The sequence below is a fragment of the Excalfactoria chinensis genome, chromosome 10, assembly GCF_039878825.1.
Source record: "Excalfactoria chinensis isolate bCotChi1 chromosome 10, bCotChi1.hap2, whole genome shotgun sequence".
NCBI lineage: Eukaryota > Metazoa > Chordata > Aves > Galliformes > Phasianidae > Excalfactoria > Excalfactoria chinensis.
The window spans coordinates 2,345,483-2,359,817 of NC_092834.1; the positions used below are offsets into that span (position 1 = coordinate 2,345,483).

A 14,335-nucleotide genomic window follows, 5' to 3' on the forward strand; every position below is an offset into this window, starting at 1 on the left:
AGTAAGCAACGGGCGTGTGGTGGGTTTGGATAGATGTGCCATTATGCAGACAGCACTGACGCTCTGTATGCACACACAGACATGCATGCTCACAGTTGTGTCAGGTCCAGATTTCCTCTTCACTTTCTCTTGGCTTCAGCCTTACATTGTTCTTTCCCTTCTATCCAGGAGACACGTAACATCTGTGGAACATGCCCAGAGATGGCTGGCTCGCATCCTCCTCTTGGTGTGTGTGTGTGTGTGTGTGTGTGTGTGTGAGCAGCAAGGCTGAACTCGGGTACACTCAGGGCGGCCCAGTAAAATCAGACCCTGGAAAGAAAATACTTTTCTGCCTGTGAACTAATAGTCTGAGCTGTTAAATAACTTCAGCTCTTAAAGGTACACATTTCCCATACACAGAGGTGTGCATTCAACAGTTTATTGGAAGGGGAAGCTGAGAGAGCCCAGAACAAATTGCATTCAGCCCATATAATTTAATTAGATCTACAAACAAGGTAACACTGGTTGCCCAGGGGATTTAAGCTGAAGTAAGAATTGCTTGGTGGTCTGTTACAATAAATCAATAAAATAAGGCCCCAAATTTTGTGCCTCTTTATGGATGGGCAATAGCAGAGTGTTTACCCAGGCCCTAGCTTGGAGCAGGAAAGAGAGAGCAGTCGTCCCCAGCTGGTGCTGGAGCCCACATGCCAGTACTCACAGGTGACAGCCCTTCTCCGTGCTGCAGAGCATTGCTTTGCCAAAGCAAACACCGGAAGCGCTCAGCTCCAGACTTCTGCCGTCCCTGCTCAGTTTTGCAGTGTTTTTCAGCAGGCTGGCACAGCTCTGCACCGTCTGCAGCTTTGCAGGGAGCTGGTGTCAGCGGGCCCTGCAGTGCCGGGTCTTGTGCTGTCATGCAGTTAGCCTCAATATGTGGGTGCAGTGGAAAGCCCCTTCTGAGTCCGCTTGTGAGCCATCTGGCAACTTTTATCCCCTTGCTCTGCAATCAGACCTTGTAACCCTGTTGTAATGTGGTGACTGCACCAGCCCATCGTAACGAGCATTTCTATTTCGATGCCGTTAGAAATGTTCCCTGCATTTAACTCAGTCTTCTGACACCACGGTATGTTTCCCAACTTGCACTTTCCTTTCTCAAGCTGCTTCTCATTTCGGGTTTAAGAGGATAAGAATCTCTATCTGTGGTAATTGGATCTCTTCTCTCTCCTGCTTTTTTTTTTTTGCAGTCTTCATGGAATAAATCAGCCAACCAGCCCTGGACAAACAGCATAGCCAGATATGGGGACAGTATCACAAAAGAGCCTCTCCCTGCTGTGAACGGATCACTGAAGCTCCCTTCGAGTGCAGGACAGAAGCTTTTGTTACAGGCTCTGGTTTATGACGCTGTGATGGTGGGTGTCTTTGGTTTATTGCCCTGTGCGTTCCGATGCGTTTTTCCCATTTATGTTCCCTCATCTCTCTTTCTCCTTTTTGCAGCATTGGAAGAAATAGGTGATCACGGGCTTTATTTTTTCCTAGGTATAGGAGTGTGTGCTTGTGCCACTGATGGGATTTGAGTAAAATCTGTGCATTCCCCTCGTTGCCTTGACTTCAGGGGGCCTGTGCTGAAAAGGGCTGGAAGAAAAACAAAAGCTGAACAGGTCTTTGTCCTCTTGGTGATGTCCACAGGTCCTGGGTGGCTCAGCTGGCAGGAGGGCTGCAGTAGCCCTGGTTCCTTTGGGCCTTCCCTGTGGCCATAGGTTAGGAGCTGCAGTGCTCAGCACAGCATCACTAACATCTTTGGTGTGCTCCCTTGGAGAAGGAATTGCATCTTGGCCTACAGTAGGAGTCAAAGGTTGAGGGTCAATTTAAGCTCCCGAAACTCCGGATAGGGTAGAGCAATTTCCACTTGCCATCTTTGTGTGTGTGTGTATAGATCGGGAGAAAATCCTATTTCTGGTATTGTTTCACTGGAATAAATACTCCCACTTGTGTTTGAGTTTATGCAAGAATCTTAACATCGATGCCACGTAACATCTGTACCATCTCAGCAAAGCAAGCCAGTACCTGTTCGGGTTGGCTCTGTACCAGAAGGCGGATCTAATTACTGCTTCAAAAAGCTCACCCCCAACAAATACTTCTAAGTAACCCACCTATGTTTTCTTCCTAGATAGTAGTGTGAAAATCAATTATACACAGGATGTAATTAACATTGTGGATAGAGTTAAGACGATGTTTTACAACCCAATTACAGGGCACCGTTTACAGCACAGCTTATCCATCAGACTTTGTCAACAAAAGGGGAAAACTGTTAAAATATGTAAATGATGCAAAAACTTGGCTTCAACAAAAGGCACAAATTACACGCGAGATATCTCACTTCCATCCTTTGAATCGTCTTCTTACTCTTCAATCACACAGCGCAGAGTCTGAGTTGCTTCTTAAGGCTTCAGCTCTGAGAAGCGTATCAAGATAATGCTTAATAGCAGCGGGAATACATCCCATTGCACTCTGTGGAATTAAAATACCCCACACATTTCAGTGCTTGATTAGGTCACAGCCTCAATTAATTTACATGACTTTTTATTTCTTTATTTTTCTCCCATTTTTGATAACAGAATGAAGCAAAGAAGAGTCACCCACCAGCCAGCCTCCACCAAGTGGAAGCAGAGGTCATCGTTCATTCTGATTTTTCAGCCTCTGACAGAGACTATGACTCCCAGCTGCACACCCTGGATGGTCAAGAGACAGAAACCAAGGAACAGGAGCCTGAAGAGTTTTCCTCTGGTGACCTGGCTCTCCCCAGCTCTCCCAGCACCCAGCAGGACACTTGCCAAGTGTTGATGGACCGCTCGGGCAATGTGGAGGTTCAGACCCAGGATGAGCTGTTGTCTGCCACCAGGGAGACTAACAGAACAGAGGCCGTTTGCATCCCTGGGCTCACCAATGGCTTCCACAGGAATGGGGAAAGCCTGGATTCAGTGGAGAGTGGAGATCCAGACTCCATCGCAGAAGGCAGTGCGGATGTGCAGCCAGTCAAGTGCCAGGCACTGTCTGTGGCCCCAGAGGAGGCTCCCCTGTGTAGTAACTCTGGTTTAACCAGTTCATCCTCAGCATCTGAGGACACAGCATGTGTCCACAATCATTGAAGAGTAAACTAATCTGATTTTGATCATGGGAGAGCTAGAAGCACCGCTAAGGGCCTGCTCCTTTGAGGTACTGCGTGCCCGCAGTTCACTGGATCGAGCTGAGAAGGTGCAGCATCTCACCAGAACAGGATTAGGACCTGTCAGCTGTACATATCGCCTTCAAGAAATCAGTAGGTAGACTGATAAGAGCCCATCTTTCTGCTGAAGCTAATGAGTAACCTGGTGTTCACGGGAGCAGAACTGAGCTGTCTGCCAAAGACTGACATGAAACCACAGCTAGAGCAGAGCCTTCTGCATTGGGCTGGTGCTGTCACCTCACTGTAGGCCCCTGTACGACTGGCAAGAGGCAAGGTGTGCTGAGCCAGCCTCCACAACTGCTGGTCCAGAGGGCCCCGGGCACTACCTGCTGCCTTGTGGTGTTGGGATGGACTTTGTCAGAGTCCCACAAGGGGGTGGAACCAACACAACAAACAGAGCTGTAACCACCAGCCTTTTCTGCCCTCCCGTGGTTAAAAGGATTATAAGGCTCTCTTTGTACGCTGCCACAGTAACCATTGCTAGCAGGCTGATGTAGTGGCCTTTTATTACACACTCTACGAGTGCCTCTAACAACTTGTACTGTATTGAACCTTCTTTGGTGTCTGGGTCATTTCACCACCCTGGGCTTTGTTTGATGAAGGTTCTTGTACCTAATATTTTAGGTACACATCTGTCCCTTTAATGTACGCCATGTATTTTTATTTCCTCGGAGCATCTTTATATTATTTAATTGGATGAAGTGGAGTAGCGTGTGGTATAGAGTAGCATTTTTACTACTTCTCTCTTTCCTTTGGTTTTTTTTTTTCCTCCCTAACAACACAACTACCTCATGTCTGTTGGAGAAAAAAAAAAAAGCAGTAGATCTACTCTTTTGTTATAGTCCATGATAGGTTTTAACTTATTCTTATACTGCCTTTTTCTAAAGAATACGTTTGCACTGGCTGTTGGCTATTTTTGTTAATAGTGCCGCAGAGCTGATGTCTGTTTCGCTTTGTTCCTAAGGATTGCTGTAGGACACGTTCCCAAAGCTGGAGAGGGTTGTGTGTCTTTGTAGGACCACGTTTACCAGGAGCTGGCCAAAGGAGGCTGCTTCAGCTGGCAGGATGCTGGTCAGTTTTGCTTTAAGAAATTTATGATAGCAAAAAAGAACCAAGAGTTACAAAATGAACTTGTGACTTTGGGGGCATCTTTTGTGTTCAAACGGAGACCGCTCAGATGGCCAAGTTCCAGAGAGCGGCTCTCAGCCTCCCGTAAGCAGTCGTCCTGCTGAAGGATTTGGACCAACAGGAGATAAGCTCTCATCCTTTCTAAGAACCCTCTCAGTGTGCCCTGAGCTGAGCTGGACCAGCCTTTGTCCTTGCGATACGCTGTCAGACTGCTGTTCAGGAACCTCTGGGCCTCCACGCACACTGTTGGGAAGCTGTTGTTGAAGGGTCCACCTTTCCCCATCCTATAGTTTCTCCCTGCAGCACGGCACCCTGTTTTGGTACACGTCTGTACGTGTTGCCATTGGCACAGCTGCTCCAGCTGGTGTTTAGTATCTTGAGGCGTCTCAGAAATGCTGTTCTGGGCTCTGAAGCACCATGGCTGAAAAGCAGAGATGGGAGATCAGTGCTAGGCAGGAGTTAGTGCGTGAAGCTAGAAAGCTATGATAACTGGGCAGGGGAAGGGCATAATTAACCTCCAAGAACTCACTGCTACAAGACTTTGAGACTAACAACTTAGCGGGGTTACCCATAAGGCAGTGAAGTGCTATTGCAGGCAATAAGGGTAATTCACAGTTATATGAGAGCGGATGCAATTGCAGGAGTGTAAACCCTCCAGCTGGGGACTATCAGGCACCAGCTGTGGAGGGTGGGGGCAGATTTCTGTAGCTGGTCCTGAGCTGGTAGGTAATTTCATAGAGGAGTCCTTGCCCTGGATGAGCCACAGTGCTAACTTGGGTGTGCAAAAGGGGATGAAGACCATGCTCCAAAACAGCTCACTGCAGAAGAACCTCTGGTGTCTTCTTTTATCTCCAAAGCCAAGTTGCCATCTGCAAGCACGAAGGCATGCCAAAGGATCCCTTCCACTGAGATCTCACTGCTGGAGGGCAGTGCCAGGAGGAGTTGGGCCAGTAGGAGGCATGACGGGTGCTGGAGCTCTGCTGGCTTCCTGTGGTCGTGCTGTACCCAGGGCAGGTCCCGTGTCAGCCCTGATCTTTCCATACAGAGGACTTGTGTGGATGGAGGCTTAGTCCCATGGCTGATGAAGGGCTGTGCCATAGGGATGCTCCTTGGTACATCCGCCCTCTGCTTTGTCTGTACCTACTTTAGGAATCACATAAGCATGAGCTGAGCAATGCTGATCAGCCCAGTATTCATCCCTGCCAGTCACCAAAGCCCACACAAGCAGGCACGGTGTGGCACTGCTCACCCAGATCAAACTGGGTCGGTCACAGAACCACTGGGTTAGTTGCATACTCTGAGAGCAGACTGCTCTCCTTGAGCACCACAGAATACTTTGTCCCCTCCTGTTGAGGCTTCTGAAGCACAAAGTAGCAGTGTTGGATGTCCAGGTGCTGTGCACCTGGATTGCAGGACTGAAGCAGCAAAACCTCAGCTGCAGAAATCAGAGCGGGTCCCTCAGAAACAAGAGATAGTTGCTGATTGGCAGCAGCAAAGCTGATCTCTGCCCTCGTTTGGTACAGCTGTGCCCCAGGCCCCACCTATCCTGGTTATGCACATGTGGGACTGGATTAGAAGTGAAAGGAAGAAGACAGATCCTACACGTTTTGTGTAAAGCTTGAAACAACCAGTGCATATATTTTTTTACCATGAAATAAGTAGCTTTCTTGCGAATTTCTCACAGACGCTCAAACTGTTGATACCTTTAACTACCCGTCATACTTAACACGTGTTCCTAATCATCAGGCTCCCTTCCCCCCTTTTCTTCCTTTCAGTAACACTAAGGATTGTTGCTATTCTCCTTTTTGCCAGTGTGTGTTGTTTTACTTTGTTAAAATGTCAGCTGGCATAACTTCGTCGTGTTAATGTTACCGTTGGGCTACACAACTGTATATTTCCCGTGCTGCTGTGAGAGTCACAACTCTTACTCCTTCTTTTAGATCCTTGTTAGATGAAATACACGACCGAGCTGAATATCTCGACTCTTTGGTTTGATTTCTGACTTAACACACAGTAAGGTTCTGCTTTAAGTGGTTCAAATGAGCTCACTTAGAACCTAGGCTCTGAGACTTTGTTATGGTGGTAGCTAAGAACCCAGAGATCGGCCATATAAGCAAACAGCCATTGTAGTGGATCGCCGTGTATGTCTTTGATCTCGTTAGAAATAGACGTTTCGAAGGGATCTCTGTGTCTTTTCTGATCGATGCCCTTGTTAGAAAAGAGGCGTTTAGTCCAGCAGAAATCGACCCCCGAGTTCTGTTCTCATGTTCCCATGCTAATATTTTAGAATTGAATTCTGTTGAACTTTCTACGCAGTGCATAAGGATGTGTAACCAGCACTTGATCTTGTTTGAAGACTGTGTCTGTATTTGGTTCCACGCTGTACTGAATGATAACTTTCTTTCTTCAGAGACTGTTCTTACTCCACAAATACTCTTTAGTGCTGAAGTGTAAGAAAACATTGTCCTTATATTCCTTAACTAATGGGTTATTAATAAAATCTTTAAAAAAAAAACCTACTCACAAAAACACACACAACAAGAAACCAGTGGAATTTGTCTCGTGAGTCCATCTGTTCCAGCTCTCGCTCTGGGAGAAAGCCTTGCTGTGAAAGGCTGATCCCATCACAGTGCTTGAGATGCATCTCTGAGCAGAGCTGTGCCCTGTGGTGTGAGGGGGACTGCAAGTGTTTGCACATCTCCTCGTGCTTACCTGAGGGACTCACATCCGGATGGATCCTGAGGCTACGTGGCAGAGTGCTGCTGGTGTTGCACTGTGTTACAGCGAGAAGATGGAGTAGGTTTCACCACCTCTCTGCAGCCCAGACCCGACTGATGCACGACTTGTTCATCCGTGTGAGCTGACTGAGGTCTTTCTTGTTGCCCTGCTCATTTCTCAGCTATTGAGCTGATTCCTATTTAAAAAAGAAAGAAAGAAAAATGTCCAGTTTCATCCTCATTCATTGTTGAGGAATTTTATTTGGAAAATAAGCAAACAGGTGGTGAGACTTCTCGTAGATGATGCGCTGAACTAAACGCTTAGTGCCTTGTGTCCAGCCAGATTGGTGAGGAGATGTCTGGCAGTGCCTGAGGAACACTATTAACCTCCCATGCATCTCCCTCTCTTCCTAGGATGCATTCCCTACTTGAGTAGATAGCTTCCATTATTGCTTTATGCTTCCAGGACTACGGGGCCATAAAATCTCATTTTATCTGCATTATAGAGGTAATAAATCTGCACTTAGCATAGTGTGCTCTGACGGTGGTTGAAGGGAACTCTGTCAAACTGTAACTCCGATGAGTCTTTCTCTTAATGACAGGTAATGAGCGAGGAAGGACCTTTGTGGGGGGTTGACTGCTTGTCCCACTTCTCAGTGTGATGCTGCCGAGTGGGACAGCTGGAAACGAGACGGCAACTGAGTTTACAGCAGAGGGATTCCCAGCAGTGACAGGGGAGCTGGGATTACACAGCAGTGAAGGTAAGAGCAAGGTGTCTGTCTGCATTTCGTTCTTTTGCTGGCATTTGTCACCCCTGTATCCTGTGCAATATTGCTGCACTGAGCTCGAGGCTCTGCTCAGGTCAGTCAGTAAGCAGCCTGTATGGAACGCCGCCCAGCACAGCTTGGTGGGAAGTGGCACGAAGTGCAGCAAAGGGCTGTGATGCAGGGAGGTGACTTGGGATGATGCTCCATACGCACCCCATACTACACGCTGCACTGCGAGCAATGTGTAACCCAGCAGTTATAAAGCCTCTCCCAGGCTTTCCAAACAGCAGCATGCCTCCGTGCAGGATTTTACAGCCGTGCCCGAGGGTGAGAGGTCTGACCAAGGACATACAGCAACACCACGTCATCACCCCTCTGTCACACAGCACGGGCTGGTCCCAGCCGCAGCCCTGAGCACGGATAGCACAGTTCTCATGCTGAAAAGCAGCTTCCAGGAGCAGCTCCCAGGGGTGGCAGAGCTCAGTACCCCCAGGCAGGTGCCCTGATTTTGGCTCTCCTATGACACAGACCACAAAACAGATGCAAAAAACCCCATGTATATTTATGGCAGTGAAGAGCTCCCAGACCGTTATCAGGAAGGGAAACCACAATTACACACAGAATAATAAACGGAGTTAATTCAGACAGGTTCATCTCCTGCTTCATCCCCTGCAATTCCTAATGGTGGCTTGGGGACCTCAGCCTGCAATTACTTGGTGTGAATCAGGAGCAGTGCTGGCGCCGATGGAAACTCACTGAGCAAGGGCTGAGCAGAGCCCTTTGAGTTCTCATGGAGCTCAAATATGGGTCCCATTGTTGGGCACACTTGGGATTTCTGAATGTGACACCAGTGCTGTCACCAATGTCAGCTGCAGGACGTGGCCTGAACTGAGTCATGCCCTTGAAGGGGTGGCTGCAGACCCCCAGCCCTGTGTCCTTCCACAGCTGGGGAGCAGAGTTTGTGCAAAAGGTCAGTGACAGTGCAGGAATTCAGATGTTCCTGAGAGGCCAACGGAGCCAGTTCAGCCCAGAGCAAATTCCTGCTCACTGAAAGCAACCTCTTACAGCTCAGTTCTGCTCTAAATGAGCAAACCTTTAATGTGGAGCAGATGCAGTGACGTCTTCTTTCCATGCTAACTGGCTCCACGCTCAGGATGCTCCATCCAGGGAACTGTCTCTATCCATTGCCTGCCTTTACAAGGTGTTTTCATCCAGGGCAAGGCAGGACTAAGTCACCTGTTCTGTTGTTGTGCAAAGAGAACCGAGCTAAGACCTAATTCTGTTGTTTCTGGGTTTTCTTTCCCCATTGGCTTCCCCCCATTCAGACAAACACACTCTGAGAGGTCACTGAAGAGATGGCTTTCCTAACGATGATGATGATGTTGAGAGGAAGCTGTGTTTGCACAGCGCGTTGTGCAGGACCAGCACCAACCCAGCGTGCAGTCTGGGCCTCCAAAACAGCCTGGGAATGAAACCCAGACAGAAGCTGTGGCGGAGACCTGCGAGCGAACCGTATTGAGGGGAGAATGGTGAGGGCAGAGCTGCCTCGGCGGGGATCCAGGAGGAAGCCCCGAGCAGGAGGGCAGCGGGCGGCCCGCGAGGCGGCTGTGCTGCGGGGACCCCCCCAAGGATCAGCCCTGCGGGTCCACGCGCTGCCGGCGCTCTCAGCCCATCGGGAGCAGCGCGTTGCTGCGGGCGGACACGCAAGATGGCGCAAGGCGCTGCCCGCCCCCTCCAGCCCCGCTCCCTCAGCACCGCCCCCCGCCCGCCCGGCGCGGCGGCGTGTTCGCTCGGAGGGGAGCTGCGCTGCGATCCGCTTTTCGCTTCCTCCGCTCCCGTTTGCGGTCGCTGTTTGTTTTGTTGTTGGTTTTAGTTTTCCTTCCTTCCCTCCCTCCGCTGGAGGTCGGCTCTCTGCTCGCTTCTCTCCTTCTCTCCCTCCCGGTGGGGCGCAGGGAGCCGAGCCGCCCTCCCGGGATGCCATGGCCCCGCGGGGCTCCGCGCTGCCCGCCCGCCTGCTGGGGCTGCTGCTGCTCGGCTGCTGCGGAGGTAAGTCGGGGCGTTGGGGCGGGGGGACGCGCGGTACCTCCAGTACCTGCAGCCCGCACCGCCGCGTTCTGTCCGTCTGCGGTCGGTTCCTCATCCCTCCCCCCCATCTCGGTGAGCGGGGCTCAGCCTGAGCTCCACGCTCCGCTTCGGGACCCCGCTCCTCTCCCTGTCCCTTCCCCATCTGCGGCCACCGCTCCGTCGGGCGCCCGTTGGGATATCGCCCGTGTGTGGGATGGACGGACGGGGCCGTGGGGCTGAGATCTGGGGCTGCTGCAGGGGACACCCCGCGGCCCTTTGGCTGGTGGGAGCCCGGCCGCGGCTGTCGGAGTGGGACCGAGCGGTGCTTTGGCGGCTGTACGGGCCGAACCCCGCAGCGCCGTGCTGCGCTTCCCCGGCCGGGTGTGCAGCCCGTACGCCGCAGAGCTGCCGGCACACACCGGCCGGGATGGGATGCGTTCCCCGCGGACGCAACGCGAGGCTCGTGCTGCCGTGCAGCGGGACGCGCGGCGCCTCTCGTGCCTTCCTTGTGCTCGGCAGTCGCGTAAAGCGAAGTGAGAACTGCTTGTAACGGCCCGGTGCGGGCAGAGGGAGGGGAGCGTGCGGGAGAGCGGCTGTGATGCGGGGCGTTCTGCGATGGGCTGCGGGCTGTTCCCAGCGCACACCTCGCCACGTGGTTCGAAACGGGAGCGACCTGCGGGGGGATGCGAAGGGATGGGACCCGCCGCTCTGCCTGGAGTGCGGCAGTGCGCGGGGTTAGCTGCAGCTGTACCTCTTTTGGAGGGGAGAAAAGGAGAGGATCATTGAAAACAAAACCTTACTGAGCTTGCCCGCTTTATTGCCTGCCGCTGTCTCGTTACCCCGTGTGTTGCGTTCTGCTGCGGTTCGGTAGGGCGGCCCCTTTACGGCTGTAAAGGACCAACACGGGCTTTCGGCTGTGCACGAGAAGTTTTCCAGCTCTGAGGTTTGTTCCCATCCTCGCAGCGTTTAGCAGTGAGGTACCGCTGCGGCCGGGGCAGAAGGGACGGATGGGGACGATGAGCGGCGCAGGTGCTGCACCGAGAGTCGGTGCTGCCCGGGATGCTTCGCCCTTCCCACCCGCTCGGCTCCGCGAGGCTCTCAAACGTCCCAAAGCGACGCCGAAGCTGCGGTCGGCACGTTGGGTGCGCTCAGCAGCGGGACGCTATTTGCTGCTTTTCTTTTCTCCCGCTGAATTTCCCGAGCTCTTTGTTTTGCTCGGTGGGAAGCTGTTGGCCGTTCTTGCTGAGGCAGGCATAGGATAGCAGGGCCGTGCTCAGTAACAGCCTCGGAATTAAGCATCGTCATTTATATTTAAGTAGGCTTCACTTCTGAATTATTGAAGCCGTGAGCTTTCACTAATTCCTGCTGCGCGTGGCTTTGTGGCTTTGGTTTTGGATGCAATGAAGGACTTCCTTCTCCTATTCTGGTGTAGCAGCCCTGTCTTTTTTCTCAGTATATGTAAGAGGGGATCTGGTATGTTTCCCCAGTACCGCTCAAAGACGGGGGGGTAAAATTCGAGCCTGCATTTGAGCTTTGTTTCTCTTGGGGGGTCCAACGGGAGAAGCTCTGGGTGCGGGGCTGCTACCTTCACCAGAATGGGGAGGTCCGGGGGTCCGTGTGTGTCGGTGGGACCGGTGCTGTGTTTGGGACCAGGTTTGTGTCTGTTGGTGCCACCGGTGCTGAGTTCTTTGGGGGATCTGAGGGCCAGCCAAGGGATGGGGCTGCAGGGCAGGTTGGTCCCCCCCCACTTCACCCTGCCACCCCCAGCACAGGGAGCTGGAAATGCTGCACCGATCACATTGCTCTTTGCCTTGTTACTCGTTGTGCACATTGTGAGCTCCTCCACTCATGAGGGGCGGATGGTGGCAGAGGATCCAAGATTGCAGCCCGGGTCCCCGCCTCTCTTTGCTCGATCCCAGTTTTGGCTGAAGCATCCCTGTGCAGGCAGCAGAGAGCTGCAAAACCTCTCCCCCCACACGTGTGCACGTAAGAAATCCTCCTGCCTTCCCTTCCCTCTGCCTGAACTTTCCTCCCCGTGATCTCTTGCTCCTGCAGAGCCCCGTTTCACAGCGCAGTGCTGAGCACTGACCCCCGCAGCCCCTTCACCTCCCATCCCGCTTCCCCACAGGAACTTTTGTGCGCTATGCCGGGGCAGCAAAGCCCCGCGGGGACCTTGTGCTGGTTCAGGTGGCAGCAGGACGGGCTGCGGCGTGGGGCAGTGGCTGTCGCACAGAGCCGGTGTTGGTGTGGCTCTGAAGCCGCTCAATGCCCCAGCGCTTTCATTCCAGAGCCAGCAACGGATCTGGGGCAGAAGATGCCTCCCTCCCTGCCCCCTTCCCCCACCGTAATTTCCTCGTGCTTTGCGCTCCCGGGCTTCTGACCCCGGATATTGTCCTTTTATTTGATGTAACAGAACAATGCCGGAGCCCCCCTCAGCAGATGAAGAATTCCCATTGAAATGAGTTGAATAGCGCTGGGCAGGAACACGAACGGTCTGCTCAAAATTACTTTGAAATCACAAACTTATTTGAACTTTACTGGAGCTTTTAGTTTTACAGAGTTTAGAAACTAATAAATTATGGAGCGGGGCTCATGAAAAGCCACCCGAGCTTGGTTTATCCAAAAGAATATGCAACGTTTGGGTTTTGCAAGAAAATAAAGCTAATTGTTTACACATGTTCAGGAGCCATTGGCAAGCACATAAAACCGCTGCTTAAGGAGGCAAACATGTCAATAATCGCACTTTAAGAGAGGAGGGAGGCACGTTGGCAAAGTGCGCAGTGCTGCTCTGCCTTGTTTCTGCGTCACGTGCTGTTGTACCTCTGCTCACTTAGCAGCCAACGTGCTCCTGTGTCAGTAACTTCAAGCTAGAACGGAGGATTTGCTGCCTTTCTGGCTTTTTGCACGTGGGGTTGTGTTGGTGGAGCTTGGAGCAGGAGGATGTGGTCGCTGTGGGGATGCTTCTGTATGAGGAGCTTTGCTGCTGGAACCTGAGAGTGCACAGAACAGGAGAGAAGCGGCTGGATTTTGCTCTGCTTTTGGAGCCAAGGGAGCACTGCAGTGCTCAGCTGTGCATTGAGATGACTGAGGTGGTGCTTTCCTCCATCCCAGATTTCACAGCTGTGGGGTGGGAGGTGATGGGGCAGATGGGGAGGGAAGCGAAGGGAGAGAGGAGGGTGTGGGGTGCTTCCTTAGAACACAGTGTGGTGGAGACTCAAAGTATTAAACACATGCAGAAGGCTCTGTGCCTCCAGAAGGACTTTGCCTCTCCCTGTGCACTGTGTGTTCCTGCCCACCAGCGCACCATGCAAAGTTCAGGGTGATGTGATGGGACGTGGTGATGCCGGGGTGCCCGTGGCCATGCTGAGCCCAGCTCTGCACTCTTCTCTCCTTGGCCACTCTGTGTTTGTATGAGAGGTGTGATCTGGTCAGGGCTGCTGACCACAAGTTGAACTGATAACAGTGTGAGACCGCTGTGTGCTCTGGGTGCCTTCCTGTGGGTAGAGCTGTTAGCGTGGAAAAAGTCTTTGCCCTTTGCAGTTCCATTGCCAGGCTGTGCCCTTTCTTTAGGGCTCATGGAGCATGTCCTGGAAGGGCCCTTTGTGCTGGGAATGCTTCCTGCTTCCACGCTGTGCTTAACGAGCAGCCTCCTGGGATTGGCCCGATCTGCTCTCAAACATCTGAAAATTATTTGGGGCCATTTCTGTGCCTCTCTGTGCAGGGTTTGCCTTCCTCGGCTAAAACCCAGTGCGGAGACGCTGGTTGTGTGTCTGAACTCGGGGTCAGGTGGCTGAGATCTGCTGTTATCCCCGCAGAGCCTCCTGCAGTCCCATAGCAAGTGGGCAGCTGATGGAGAAATCACTTTGTGTAGCCTCTGTCGGAAAGGAAAGGGAGTAAAAAAGAAGTCTGAGCTAGTAAACTTTACTGCCAGCAAGATGTGGGGCATGCTGCAGCCTATTCTCCTCTTCTTTGCATGTAAATGTTTTTTTCTGGATGCCCTAAAGAGCCAATTTGCACTTTACTGCAGTGTAGTGCTTTTCTCGTTAGTGTCTGGGTCAGCCTGGAGGAGATTTAAGGGGCACCAGCTGGGTTTTTAGGTTGCCAATTTCATCAGCTGAAACCTGTTTTAATCTGCAGGAGAACGCCTTTCAGCTGCGCGGAGCTGCTCCCTCCATCTCTTTGCATTTGCAGGAGTGCTTAGAAATAAAAGCACACGCAGCAAGCGGCTGTATTTTGTTGGACCATCCCAACCTGCCCCCATGTTCTTTGTCCTAACACCAACCCACAGCCTGCTGGTAAAACCCCAGATCTTTGCTTGCAATAGGGGTTGCTTTCTTTTGGCTGTATTGAAGCAGGACCAGAGCATAACCTTGGTGATGGCTGCTGGTGGGTCGCTGCTGATTGATGCTGCGTTACGTTGGGAACAAACACAGTAAATCAGGGGAGGGTAGATGAGAGCT

General features: G+C 51.9%; 2 protein-coding genes across 2 annotated transcripts in view; both read left to right on the forward strand.

The window, feature by feature from the left end:
- Positions 1-6,851, forward strand: part of IGDCC4 (immunoglobulin superfamily DCC subclass member 4) — a 73,628-nt gene extending 66,777 nt beyond the window's left edge. Inside the window, exons 19-20 of the mRNA XM_072345799.1 lie at positions 1,221-1,385; positions 2,592-6,851. Of these exons, the coding sequence (XP_072201900.1) occupies positions 1,221-1,385; positions 2,592-3,122 (696 nt within the window). The 3' untranslated portion in view covers positions 3,123-6,851. The remainder of the gene's footprint in view (positions 1-1,220; positions 1,386-2,591) is intronic.
- Positions 6,852-9,623: 2,772 nt separating this feature from the next.
- Positions 9,624-14,335, forward strand: part of IGDCC3 (immunoglobulin superfamily DCC subclass member 3) — an 83,497-nt gene continuing 78,785 nt past the window's right edge. The window contains exon 1 of the mRNA XM_072345984.1: positions 9,624-9,857. Coding sequence (XP_072202085.1) covers positions 9,791-9,857 — 67 coding nt within the window. The 5' untranslated portion in view covers positions 9,624-9,790. The remainder of the gene's footprint in view (positions 9,858-14,335) is intronic.